General features: G+C 44.7%; 1 protein-coding gene across 1 annotated transcript in view; it reads left to right on the forward strand.

The window, feature by feature from the left end:
• dacha (dachshund a) overlaps positions 1–12,769 on the forward strand; it is a 137,714-nt gene extending 124,945 nt beyond the window's left edge. The window contains exons 8-12 of the mRNA XM_080856187.1: positions 1,901–2,034; positions 2,199–2,346; positions 4,189–4,335; positions 5,883–5,948; positions 12,231–12,769. Coding sequence (XP_080712313.1) covers positions 1,901–2,034; positions 2,199–2,346; positions 4,189–4,335; positions 5,883–5,948; positions 12,231–12,271 — 536 coding nt within the window. The 3' untranslated portion in view covers positions 12,272–12,769. The remainder of the gene's footprint in view (positions 1–1,900; positions 2,035–2,198; positions 2,347–4,188; positions 4,336–5,882; positions 5,949–12,230) is intronic.
• Positions 12,770–13,031: the final 262 nt, after the last annotated feature.

The raw sequence follows: 13,031 nt of genomic DNA on the forward strand, positions 1-13,031 counted from the left end.
TATTCTTTTTTCACCTCTGCCTCTCTCGCTCTCTCTCTCCCTCTTCTCTCTTTCTCTCTCTCCCTCACTTACTTTCTCTGTCTGCCTCTACTCTCTCTCTCTCTTTCTCCTACTCTTTCTCTCTTCCCTTCTCTCCTTCCACGAGCACGTCTCCAGTCATGAGGAGAGGAGGAGGAGGAGGAAGAGGAGGAGGAGGAGGGCACGGGTGGGGAGATGTATGGCTGCGGGGACAGGTGTGCTATGAACAATGGCTAGAGATGGACTGCAGGGTTATCAGGGCCGGCACTGGGGTGCGCGCGGCTGGGAAATCGATGTGACCCGCGATGCACCGCCACCGCCGCTCCCACTCCGCCTGTCCTATTTGTCTTGAGTGGAGAGAGCTGAAAAGAGGGAGAGAGTGAGAGAAAGAGAGAGAGAAGGAGGGGGGCGGAAGGCAGGAGGCAGTGTCGCGTGGCCGGCCAAGGCGGATTAACGGGGGTTGAATCATGGCAGTGGAACCACGCGGAGACCCATCTATTCTCCAGTAGCAGCAGCAGAACAGGCAGGCAGAGAGGCAGAGGGAGCAGGCGATGGCCCCAACTGACGAGCACTGTGGGTGGGGCAGGGCTGTGTTGTCTGCACTGTGGCGGGAGTAAAATATGACTCGCTCCCTCCCATGTGTTTTCAGTCTTCCCTCTTGCTTCTTGTCTTCACTGTCGCCCCTTTCTGATGCTTTTATTTTTCTCTCTCTGTGGATCCACGTTACTCTTTCTTTCTGTCGTGTTTACTTTTGTGTGTGTGTGTTTGTGTGTGTGCGTGCGTGTGTGTGTTTCTGTCTGTGTGTGCGTGTGTGTGTGTGTGTGTCTGTCTGTCTGTGTGTGTGTGTGTGTGTCCACGGATGATAAACTGCTTCATGTGAGCTTTGGGTGAAGCAGAGCTTGCCACACCAGACAGATCTTGCCTGGTTAATGTTCTCCATTGTAAATGATGCTTTTGGTGGTATTCCAGAGGGTATGTGAGCGTGTGTGAGCGAGCGTGTGGGTCTGTGTGTCTGTGTCTGTGTGTGTGTGTGTGTGTGTCTGTGTGTGTGTGTGTGTGTGTGTGTGTGTGTCTGTGTGTGTGTGTCTGTGTGTGTGTGTGTGTGTGTGTGTGTGTGTGTGTGTCCATGTGGGACTTTGTGTGTGTGTGTGGTGTGTGTGTGTGTTTGCTGATCTCGCTTGTTTTATCCTCACCCAGATGAATGATGATTTTGGCTGTATTCTACGGGGTGCATGTGTCCCTGTGCATTAAACAAGCCATTTGCACAATGATAAATCAATAATGAATAATTAGAGTCTTTTATAATTCCACATGGTGTTTGTGTGAAGTGTGCGTGTGTGTGTGTGTGTGTGTGTGTGAGTGTCTGGGAGCGCTTGTGTGTGCGTGTGTGTGTGTGTGTGTGTGTGTGTGCGTATGTGTTTGCATGCGTATATGGGTGTGTGTGTTAGTGTGTGTGTTAGTGAATACATCAGTGCAGCCTCATACACACACTCTTATTTTGATTTGTCATCACTGGTCCAATAATGTGTGTGTGTGTGTGTGTGTGTGTGTGTGTGTGTGTGTGTGTGTGTGTGTGTGTGTGTGTGTGTGTGTGTGTGTGTGTGTGTGTGTGTGTGTGTGTGTGTGTGTGTGTGTGTGTGTGTGTGTGTGTAAACGTGTGTAAATGTGTTTAAATCTTGTATGAGGGGAATAGTATTTCCCAGAACCTCTGTAAAAGACCAAAGTGTACAAGTTTTACATGTTATGCCTTGTATTTTCTTCTTATTAACGGTTTGTGTTTATTTGTGTGTGTGTGTGTGTGTGTATGTGTGTGTGTCTGTGTGTGTGTGTTTGTGTGTGCGCTCGTGCGTGCATGCATGTGTGTGTGTGTTTTGTGCAGAAGATGCCCATCTGGCTGTACCCATGATGAAGTCAGGCTTTGAGAAGATGCCCCAGACCCTTCCTCCAGGCTTCCCCGCCCCCTTCCTCTTTGCTGACGGCCTCTCCTCTGTGGAGACTCTGCTCACCAACATCCAGGTAGACTACCTGTGTGTGTGTGCGTGTCTGTGTGTGCCTATGTGTCTGTGTGTGCTTGTACTTGTTTGGTTGGACTGTGAAATGTGTTCATTGTGCATTTCCATGTCTTCCGTGTGCACTGTGTGCTTTTAAAATGGTTTGTGTTGTGTTGTGTTGTTTTATAGGGCCTGCTCAAGGTGGCGGTGGATAATGCCCGTGTGCAGGAGAAACAGGTGCAGAATGAGCGCAAGGAGTTGAAGATGGAGCTCTACAGAGAGAGGGAGATGAGAGAGAGCCTGGAGAGGCAACTCACTTCTGAACTGCACAGCCGAGGTGTGTGTCTGTCTGTGTGTGTGTGTGTGTGTGTGTGTGTGTGTATATTTGTGTGTGTGTGAGAGAGAGACAAACGGTCTAAAAAAGGATTGTATAGCTAATCAGTTATAATTTGTACAGGTGGTAATCTACCATTCCAATAAACTGCTAAATGCTGTTAGCCATTTATTTTGGTCACACAACTTTAATAAGGTTGCAAACAAACTTGACAGAAACAAACAGAAGTCAGTAGGTGGCTAAAAGGACGAATGTTAAATACTTCGATAATTAAAAAGGGGAGAAAACCAACTGCAGATTTTAAATGAAGGAAAATGCACAGTAGCTCTGCAAATGACTGAATGGTTATATCCAGCGCATTAGTACTTTGAAACAGACCTAGTGAGCAGTATGCATCTAAATCCAGTGCATTAGTACTTTGAAACAGACCTAGTGAGCAGTATGCATCTATATCCAGTGCATAAGGACTTAGAAACAGACTTAAGTGAGCAGTATGCATCTATATCCAGTGCATTAGTACTTTGAAATAGACCTAGTGAGCAGTATGCGTGTTGTTGCTGTTTGGCTGTGCTCTGCTTCCAAAGGCTGTAAATCACTGTAGTATTTAGAAGCCAGTCAGCTTCTCTTACCCTCAGCCAAGAAATTAAGGCAATTAGCTGCTTGGGTAACAACTCAGACGGTATGTACAAACACTTTAATAATTTATTAGCCATGGCTGTTATCGTACTGCGTGTTATTCAAATTCATTCTCTAATAGAGGGGGGTAAGAAATGATTTGGCAAATCAAATGCCGGTAATTGGATGCGTTATGGAGATGTGACTGAGTCTGTGTGCATGTGTGTGTGTGTATGTGTGTATGTATGCTTGTGTGTGTGTGTGTGTGTGTGTGTGTGTGCGCGTGCATACGTGCGTGCGTGCGTGCATGCATGCGTGTGAGAGAGAGAGAGAGAGAGAGAGAGAGAGAGAGAGAGAGAGAGAGAGAGAGAGAGAGAGAGGGAGAGAGAAAGAGAGCTGAGAAAGCTGTTTCATTTTGGAAAGACAGTGTGAAAATGGTAGTTCTTAAAGACGGATCTTCGATAGCGCAGGAGGCATCGATGTGATCTCATTATTGTTTTAATTGTGTATAAATGTAATCACAGATATTGAGACAGAAATAAGATGAGGCACTTTATTGTAAAAAATCTACCATAATTGGCACACAAAAAAATACTCACAACAGCTTTGAACAGTCTCTCGACATAGGCTAGTTAAATGCACTTTATTGTGAAATGTGTGCCTCATCCAAACAAAGAGGTTGTCCTGAGAAAGAAACAGAGGAGATAATATGGAGATAAGCTCTCTCCTTTAAGTCTCACTTTTAGGAGATAAAGAGACCTCATTTTATGAAAAGCATAGTAACTTGTAACCAGTATTGTTAGCTGTAACATTTTTGTAGGAGTAGTTCTATTATTGAGCATCTCTGACAATGCTTATTGGGAACATCACAACTATATGTATTGTATTTCTACAGTTCCTTCTAAGTTGTTTGAATAATTATGCCAATAGAACAAATATTTATAAGTCCAATTGCCTCTTTTTTTTAACATACGTGCTCCTTCAACAAGACTGTGAATATCTCAAAACCTGTGAGATCAGCAGCTTATGTTTGCACACCTTATTGATTTCCTGTGATTGATCACTTTCTTCCATTCTCTCTCTCTCTCTCCCTCTCTCCCTCCCCCTTTATCTACATCTCTCTTCTGCCATCCCTCCTTGTCCTTCTTTCCCTTCTCCCTCCCTTCTCTCTGTCCTCCGTCTGTTCTCTCTCTCTCTCTCTCTCTGTGTCTTTCTCCTCCTGTCTCTCAGCCACCATCCAGAAGCGGCTGAAGAAGGAGAAGAAGGCCAAGAGGAAACTGCAGGAGGCGCTGGAGTTCGAGTCCAAGCGCCGGGAGCAGGTGGAGCAGGCACTCAAGCAGGCCACCACCTCAGACAACCTGCGGATGAGCCTCAACGGTGAGCTCTATCCCTCTCCTGCACCCCCCCCCCCCCTCTTTTTCTTTTGTCCTCACGCTCTCTGCATCATGTCTTTGACTCTGACCCCCTATTTTTCTCCTCTTTTTCATTTCTCCTTCTTTGCTTGTTTTTGCTTGTTGAATCCGTCGCCCTTTTTTCTCCTTTCTCTTTATTCCTATCTTCCTGCCCTATTCTCTTCTTGGCTTTGAATCCATCCCCCTCTCATCCCCCTGCTTTCTCTTGTTCCTCTCTGTTCCTCTCTCCTCGTTGTCTGCATTTGAATCTGTCGACTCTTTCTGTCTTCCAACCCCTACAACCCCACAGAATATTTATGGTTTCTTGCAGAGCAATTGGAATTTTTCAGGCTTTGAAAAAGACAGAGCGCATGAGACAACGCTGCCTTTTTAACGGCATATTTCACTGTCATCTCCCTGGCCCTTACTCTCCCCATCTGCACCCTACCTCTAGCTGAAAAAAAAAAAAACACATGTACTTGTTCTTCCATTGCCTCATAATGTCCTTATTTTCTGCACTGGATTTCCCTTAACTTTGTTGTCCTACTCAGAGAAAATCACTTTCTTCTTGCTAGTAATCAATGAGATTAAACACTACACTAATTTACTCTTGGCCTTTCTCCTTGTTCTTCCCCCTCTCTCTCACTCTCTCTTTCTCTCTCTCTCTCTCGCTCTCTCTCTCTCCCTTTCACATCTATTTGTTCTGACCTTTATTCTCTTAATCATTGTGCTGCTTTTTATTTCCTCTTTTTTTCTTCACTTACCCTTTTCATCCTTTTTCAGCCATCCCATTCTCTCTCTTTTTCTCCATCTCTGAGTCTCATGTTTCCTTATCAATGGCTTCTATTGGCATTTCCGCATTTTCCATAACTGTTCCTATTAGCCTTGCATTAGTATGGTCAGGCCACAGAGGAAATGGATATAGATACTTATCATAAATGCTTTAAATGCACACACTTAGAGCACTAAATTGTTTTCATAACCGCTCTGTGTTTTTTTTTTTTTTTTTTTCGTCCTTCAGTTGTTTAATTTCTAAATCGTTCAGGAGCAAAGAGCAGAAATGGGAAACATAAAAGCAAATCATAAAGACCGTTGAGTACATCTGCAAGCATTTCAGCAGAGCTCCGGCAATTATCAGCCAAGCCTGATTAAACCTGAATTTATTAAAAGAAATGCATTGTTGCCCCGTCTTTTTTCCTTTCATGTGATTAAATGCAAGATTAGCTCACGGAGAACTGTTGTAGTGGGGACACAGCGATGAACCTTGAAATTATAACAAAGCTTTTGATGAATCTATACTCTGTTAGAGATGTTAATGAATTGTAATGGGATTCAGATATGCGGCACGCTAGCCCATCCATTTTGGTGCCCCAACTACAAAAACCATTAGCAGACACAAATGAAGTGACACAAGTGTACTGAGATGATTTAAGCATGTCTCTCTTTATATCATTTAAAGCCTCTGGTTTTCATAACCCCTGATGACTAGGGTTCTATAGGGTTCTAATATGTTCCTGCGTTTGTATGTTTCAGAGGCTGTGATACCAGACGTGGAACCAGAACATAACGGCAATCAGCAGGAAAACTCCATTGTACAAGGTGAATAACACTAACAATAAAACTCCATTGTACAAGGTGAATAACACTAACAATAAAACTCCATTGTACAAGGTGAATAACACTAACACTAAAACTCCATTGTACAAGGTAAAAAAAACACACACACCAAAACTCCATTGTACAAGGTGAATAACACTCACACTAACACTCAATGAAACAACAGTAAATATATGTAGTCTATGAGATCTTATGAGAATTTATGAGTGTCTTTACATATTTTTTACTCATCCAATTTGTACAAAACATTATAGTGCTTATTTGGAAGGCACGTGTTTTCTTTTTCAGTTTTTTTTTTTTTGTTAAATTTTTTATGTAAAGGGAAGTCCACAATGCAAAACAGAAAAGCAATACTGAGAACAGGTTCCTTTTTTTTAAATGAATGTCCCATCAATGGGCCAATCACTGGATTGAATTAATCAATCCCATGCCTTCAGAAACCCCATCTCTGGTGTTGGGCTGTGGTTGGCCCTGCGTGTCTGAGGTGCCTCTTTTGGGTCCAGTGAGGATGAAAGGGGAAGTTTGTTTTCCTCGGTCACCATCCGACTTCATTTCCCCTCCCGCCCCTTGAGTGCCTCTCCCCACTCATCATCTCCTTCACCAGGGGCTGACGTCACCCCTGTGGCTGGCCGGGGCCTTCTCGGAAGTCTCCCTCTCATCTCCTCGAGCAAGGGGGTGAGGGTACTGAGTGGGGGGGGGGGGAAGGAGTTTACGTGGCCATGTGCATCCCACATGGCCCAGAGTTCTCCAGACACCTCATGCACCTCCTCCTCCTTCACCGCCACTTTACGCTTAAGCCCCTGTGGGTAAGGGGGCTGACCCCCTGGAGGCTCATGTTGGAAGTGCAAACATTAACCAGAGGCACTTTTTCTTCTCCTCCTACATCGCTACCTCTCCTCCCTTTCTTTCTTTCTTTTTGTCTTTCTTTCTTTCTCTCTCGCTCTCCCTCCTGGAGCAGACGGTCCTTTGAAGACGTCAAAAATCCCTCAGGGAGGGAGATTGCAAACTGATGTGGCAGCATGTGTGTGTCATGCTTCCATTCTTACTCGAGAGTTCTGCTGCGTGCAGTCTTGCACACACACACACACACACACACACACACACACACACACACACACACACACTTTTTTACACCACCTATTCCATCTGTTTTTGCCCGGCTCCCCCAGCCTTCCCTCCAAAACCTAGCTTGAGGTTGCTTTTGATAGATGGAGCCTATTATCGACCCGTCGGAAGGCGAATCAGAGACACTGTCCCGTAGATCTTATTGAAATGTGAGCACGAGAGGAGGTGAATAAATACATATGTTTACAGGACGCACGGTGGAAATGGCCTGCAAAGTGTTTTCTGCTGGGAGGGTGGAGATTGTTTTCTCATAGCCAATTTCACAGTCCGCAAATAAGGGAACAGCCATTTTTCTTGTCAGTGACAGCAGGGACTTCCACACACAGAAGAGGCCATGGGCTTGGGAACCTTCTGGGAGTTGTGTGTATGTGTGTGTGTGTGTGTGTGTGTGTGTGTGTGTGTGTGTGTGTGTGCGTGTTTCTTCTTTGAGATTGTTTTGTCGGTTTTTGTCTGGAAAAAAGAGGAAGGGTTCATTTTCAGTGGCAGGGGGTCATCAATGGGTGAGGTTGACTCTAGGGTTTTTTCTCGGGGGGTGGAGGGGTGGGGGGTAGGATTACCAAAATCTTAAAGGCCTCTCATGTTTCTTGCTCATAACTTCAGACTTCAGTCTGAACCTCCCAAAGACAACATCAAAGTCCTGCCCAGCACACAGGGACCCCTCTTTCCATCTCCCTCACAGGAACGGCTGTGTTTTACACATATTTGACCAACATGTAGCGTCTGAATCCCCATGTGTAATTATTGGGATCTTTGGTGCTGTCGCTGGGCTACCTGCAACCGGTCGGAGAACTCAACATAACGGTGTACCTGGAAATCCCCCAGGTTTTCCCTGGCTCAGCATGTTAAGTCCGGTGTTCTACCCTTTTGGCACCGGAACGCAAAACGGCCAGCAATGGGTCACTAATGAGAGCAGAGCTGAAGGGGGTTGAAAGCATGGAAAGACGGCAGTGGCGCTGCCGTTGACCTTTACTGTGTGGGGGGGGGGGGGGGGCTGGCATCATCAGTGCAGTGAATTCCTGACCGTGGCGACCTGGCGGCGGTAGTTCAGAGGCGAGAGAGGCACAAGTCGGGCTCGGCCCAGTCACGTCACGGAATGCACGGATCGTTTCGTCACGCTTAGGAGGCGGTCACGCCACGTCTGTGCTCGCTCGTTCACTCTGGGTTTTCGTCCAGGCGTAAGAAGCACTGATGGCCGTGAAGCAGCGGTGCAACCTCCGCGTCACCACCAGCAGCTTATGTTACGTTTTCCGAGACACCCCCCTCCCCTCTAAACCATGATTCTTACTGATGCAGAGTACAGTAGAAGCCAGAGTCATGGTGTCAGATGTCTGTTGAAACAGTCTCGGCAGTTTCAGATCGCATGTGCCTTCACAGGACAGCATATGACACTATAAATCTGACACATTCTTTCAATGTCACAGATCTCTTTATCACACTGCACATTGTATATCATTTTATGACACTACTTTATATTGTAGATGTAAAGCCATAAAAGATAGATTTTGTCTACAGTTCTCTTCGTCGAGGATTTAGATTTTAAGGCCTGCCAAGTGTAATCGTAATGCTTGTCAGTGATAATTCATACCATTGTAACCTGAAAACATTGTCTGGTGATAACAAAACCTCCAAAACATTTGTGTAGACCTAAAGATTTGAAACTTTATATGACAAATATCCACTTAATGTCACTTTGTAAGACAACATCAACTGTGCTACATCTCCTTCAATTGGCTAGTCTCTTGTGGAGTCCTTGGCACTCTCTGTTAGTAGTGCTCAGTACCCCAATCTAATAGATGAACACAAGCCACTGCAGAGTAACCATCGCACACCAATCTCCACGGATCATCGCTTTCGAGGGCAGCGAATCTTCAATTAGGAGTCTTCTGTCCATACAACACCACACCACAACTGTACACACACACACACACACACACACACTTTTATCTCGGCACCTCTCTCTCTTTTTTTCTCTCTCTCTAGCTCACACACACACACACATACTCATACCCCCCCCCCCCCCCACACACACACACACACACACACACTCTCTCTCTCTCTGTTACACACACACACACACACTCTAATCTCGACACCCCTCGGCGGACTCCCTGCGCGTGCCTAGCCGTACTTATCCATTACGGCGGGGAGAAATCTGATTAGCCCCCGTGCTCCACTCCCAGGTCCAACTTCACAGTTTTGCAAGCCTAGCACTGACAACTGATTTCATTAGGTTTGATTGTCCTTGCTGAGATCCCACTCCAGGAACTAAAAGCTTTTTACGCTTTCTCAGGTTCCCTCCTGCGTCCAGCCATTACACCAACCCTGTTTTTTTTTTGTTTTTTTTATTAATCAAGACAAGTGGTGGTAACAGAAACTGCTGAACACAAAAGATGGTGGCATCATTTCACAAGCCGATTAAGAGAGAGAGAGGAAGAGTGAAATGGAGATGGTGGAGTCTGGGTTGTGAGGTGAGATAGAGAGAGTGAAGAAGAGGGAGAGAGAGAGAGAGAGAGAGAGAGAGAGAGAGAGAGAGAGAGAGAGAGAGAGAGCAAGGGGGAGAGGTAATAGTGGGAAAACAAGGTGTTGTTTAATATGAAATTGGACTCATTCTTGTTTCGTGGTAAAATATCAGCATTGGAAAGCCCTGGCAATAATCAGAAGGTGTTGACCTACCAACTCCCACCTGTTTTATTTTCTTCTTTTAGCCAAACCTGTTGCGGCGTCTGGAACATCAGTAATTATGTTCTTGCAAACCTGGCAAGAAAAATCAACAAACAAACAACATAAAAAAAGCTCCAATGACCTACTCTAGCTCCAAACTCATGCTGCATTCACACACTGCAAATGAGCCCCAAGGGTACCATTCATTTCCAAAAGTTTTCTGCGCCACTAATTGGCAGCCCTGGAAGAAAAAAAAAGTGAAGGAAGGAGAGGAAAAAAAACAGCAAGCATGAAAAATCAACGTGGAGCTTTATGGCAGTTCTGGACCTCCCCACTCTGAACACTTTGCAGACGGTGCAAAATGGAATGAGCCGGTAGCTAAATATGGTGAGAGACGATCGCAGAGAAAAGGTCCCAGTGTGACCACAAGCCTGGCTACCCACCCACACACCGACCCCAACTTCCCCATGGTAGACTACCCAGGCTATCTAGTGGTGTCTTTCCAGGAAACGCCAAAGTCCTAATCTTGCCGATGATAAGTAAGAGAGAGAAAGTGCTCCTGACTAAAGAGAGAGAGCATTCAAAATGCCATTGACTGGTAGTCACTCAGAAAATGCACATTTCTTTAAGCCCTTACAGCGAGAAGTGTTCATTTCAAATGTATCAAATTCAATTATGGAATTAAAGTGTAGCAGTGTGAACTTATGAACCTTTCTCTTAAAGAAAGACACCATGTATGACTCCACAGTGTCCCTCAAGGTTTCCCTCTTAAGGCTGAACACTCTACATTGTACAATTATTATTATTTTTGTTATAGCCAAACATTCTTTAGCGTCTTCAATCACTTATTCTAATCAGTGTGGTTTTTATAGGTGTGATTGCTCCACCTGAAATATTTATCCTTTTTTTTTGTAGAGAGCAGAAAATGGTTCATAGCTATTTGCATCATCATTTACACACCTAAAGATTTCCCATCACATCAGCGCAACAGTAATTTGAGCAATCGGGCTGTCCAGAGCGGCGAGCAGTGAGCAGTGCCCAGTCGTCCCCTCCCCCCTCCTGGGGACTGTGATGGCTCTGTTCACCCCCCGTCCCCCCCTCCCAGTCCCAGGGAGCTGCCATTCTTTACAGGAACTGGCCCCGCTGTCACTCTCTGGGCCCGGATTAATTGCGCCTCAGGATATTACAACTCATTTCATTGAGCAGTAAAACACCTCATCAAAGCCCCTGGGCCTTTAAGTCTCAATTTAAGTCCAGCCACCGAACGGTGTTCCTTTACACAGAGAGAGAGAGAGAGAGAGCTGAGCCCAGCCCAGCCCAGCTGAGGGCTCCACATCTTTAAGTGGACGATTTTCATACGGTCGCTTAAGAGGAACACTGTTAAATATCTCGGTGGCTATTAAGTAATATCAGTCATTTTTTGTGTTAATACGAAGAAGAGATCATAAAAGGCTTGAATGGGCATGTCTGAGAGTGAGGGGAAGGCAAAGGCTACATGCAGCGTGTCCTCTGTGGAACTCCATTCACTTTGAGGGAACTAATGGACATAAAAGTTGGTCTAGGAGGTCTGTAAAAAATAACTTAAGACACGTATTTGCAGTCCACAAATGAACACAATAAAGATGTTCCGTTTTGGTATATGTTGTACAAATATTTAAACATGTAATAAGCACCAAGAACAGTACAACAGATGTAAGGTACAAAGAATTTGAAATGATTAAGATAATGTGTAATAACATAAAAGCACTCAGCACCTATACAAATGTCAGTTAGTTCTCTCCCTCCCTACTGCCTTCTCTCTCTGTTTGCTCTCCTCTCTTACCTGAACTGTGATTTGAGTTCAATACGCTTCCATTCCACATCCACATCCAGACAGGATCAGCCGTTTAAAGCTGCGGAGACATATTAAACACCTAGAAACGGCCTCCCGCTCCTAATGAACTGCTTCTCCTCCTGCTCAGGGAATTAAATCAAGCCACGTTTTTCATATTAACATTCAACGACCAACTTCTCCCTTTTCACCCACCAGCTGTTCCTCCTTTATCTGCTCCCTCTCACTGACAGCGAACACTTAAGTGATCAATCCCTTAAATTATTCTTGCCGCACATTTGATTAAAATACTTGTGCATTTTTTTTATTATTATTTTTCTTTTTTTATCAAGAATCACTTTGCCTATCAAGTATGACCAGCCATCTTCTGCCGCGTCTTTTTTTTTCTTCTTCCCTGCTTTGAGGAGGAAATGATTAACATTTTTGTACCATAGAGCAACCATGTATGCATTCTTATTTAACGGCTGCATTTTAATTTAGAACTCTGTGTGTACATGTGTGTTTGCATGTGTGTGTGTACATGTGTGTGTGCATCTGTGTGTACATGTGTGTGTGCGTTCCCACTCACTTATTTGGGTTATGGCTCGTTATGGCGCTGATTCCTAAATGTAAAGTTAACCCCTTGTTTGTCATGTGTGTTTTTACAGAGAACAGACCTCCCTTCTCCAAGCCTCCCATCATGTACTGAGAAGGCGCTCAGCACTGCCAGAGTGTCCTACTGAGGCTGGGCAGAGCAAGGGTTTGCCCGACGGAAGCACTCCTTGGCTGGGACACCTGACTGTGGTGAAGAGGGGAACAGCAGGAGCTTCTCAAAGGGGGGATCCAACCACCCTCACGCTGAAAAACAAAATGGTGTACAGGACTGAAGAGAGAAAAAAATAAGAGTTTGAGTGAGTGAAGGAATGAAGAAGTGAGCGTGTGCTTGTGCATATATGTATAAGGTTGTGTGTGCGATTGAGCGAGTGAGTTTGTGTGTGTGTGTGTGTGTGTTGGTGCGTGTGTGTGGGGAGGTGCAGCGATGCACAGTGAAGGGTGTGTATCAGGAGACCCTCTCTCGCATCCTTTCTCCGTGATCTTGTACAAAAAGGAAATAGAAACCTCCCTTGAATCTCCTTGTTTGACTACTTCTACGTTCCTATCTTTTTTTTGATTGTTTTTCCAGGCTAAAAATAGAAGGACCTTTTTTCTCAAAATTAAAAGAACATTCCCAAATTGTTCTTTACTCTCTGTGAAGCACATAAAACAGCCTCTCTTTCCATCTGTGCTACATGTTCACTCTTTCTCCTTACATCATTATTATTATTGTGGTTGTTATTGATGTTGCTGATATTATTGTTGTTATTATTATTATTATTATTATTAGTATTATTATTAATAATAATTTGCTTTGACCTTTGTTTTAACCTATTGCACCAGTGTTTCGCAGTTGCACAACAGCCTTGCAAAAT

The sequence above is a fragment of the Sprattus sprattus genome (assembly GCF_963457725.1).
Source record: "Sprattus sprattus genome assembly, chromosome: 1".
Classification (NCBI taxonomy): Eukaryota; Metazoa; Chordata; class Actinopteri; order Clupeiformes; family Clupeidae; genus Sprattus; species Sprattus sprattus.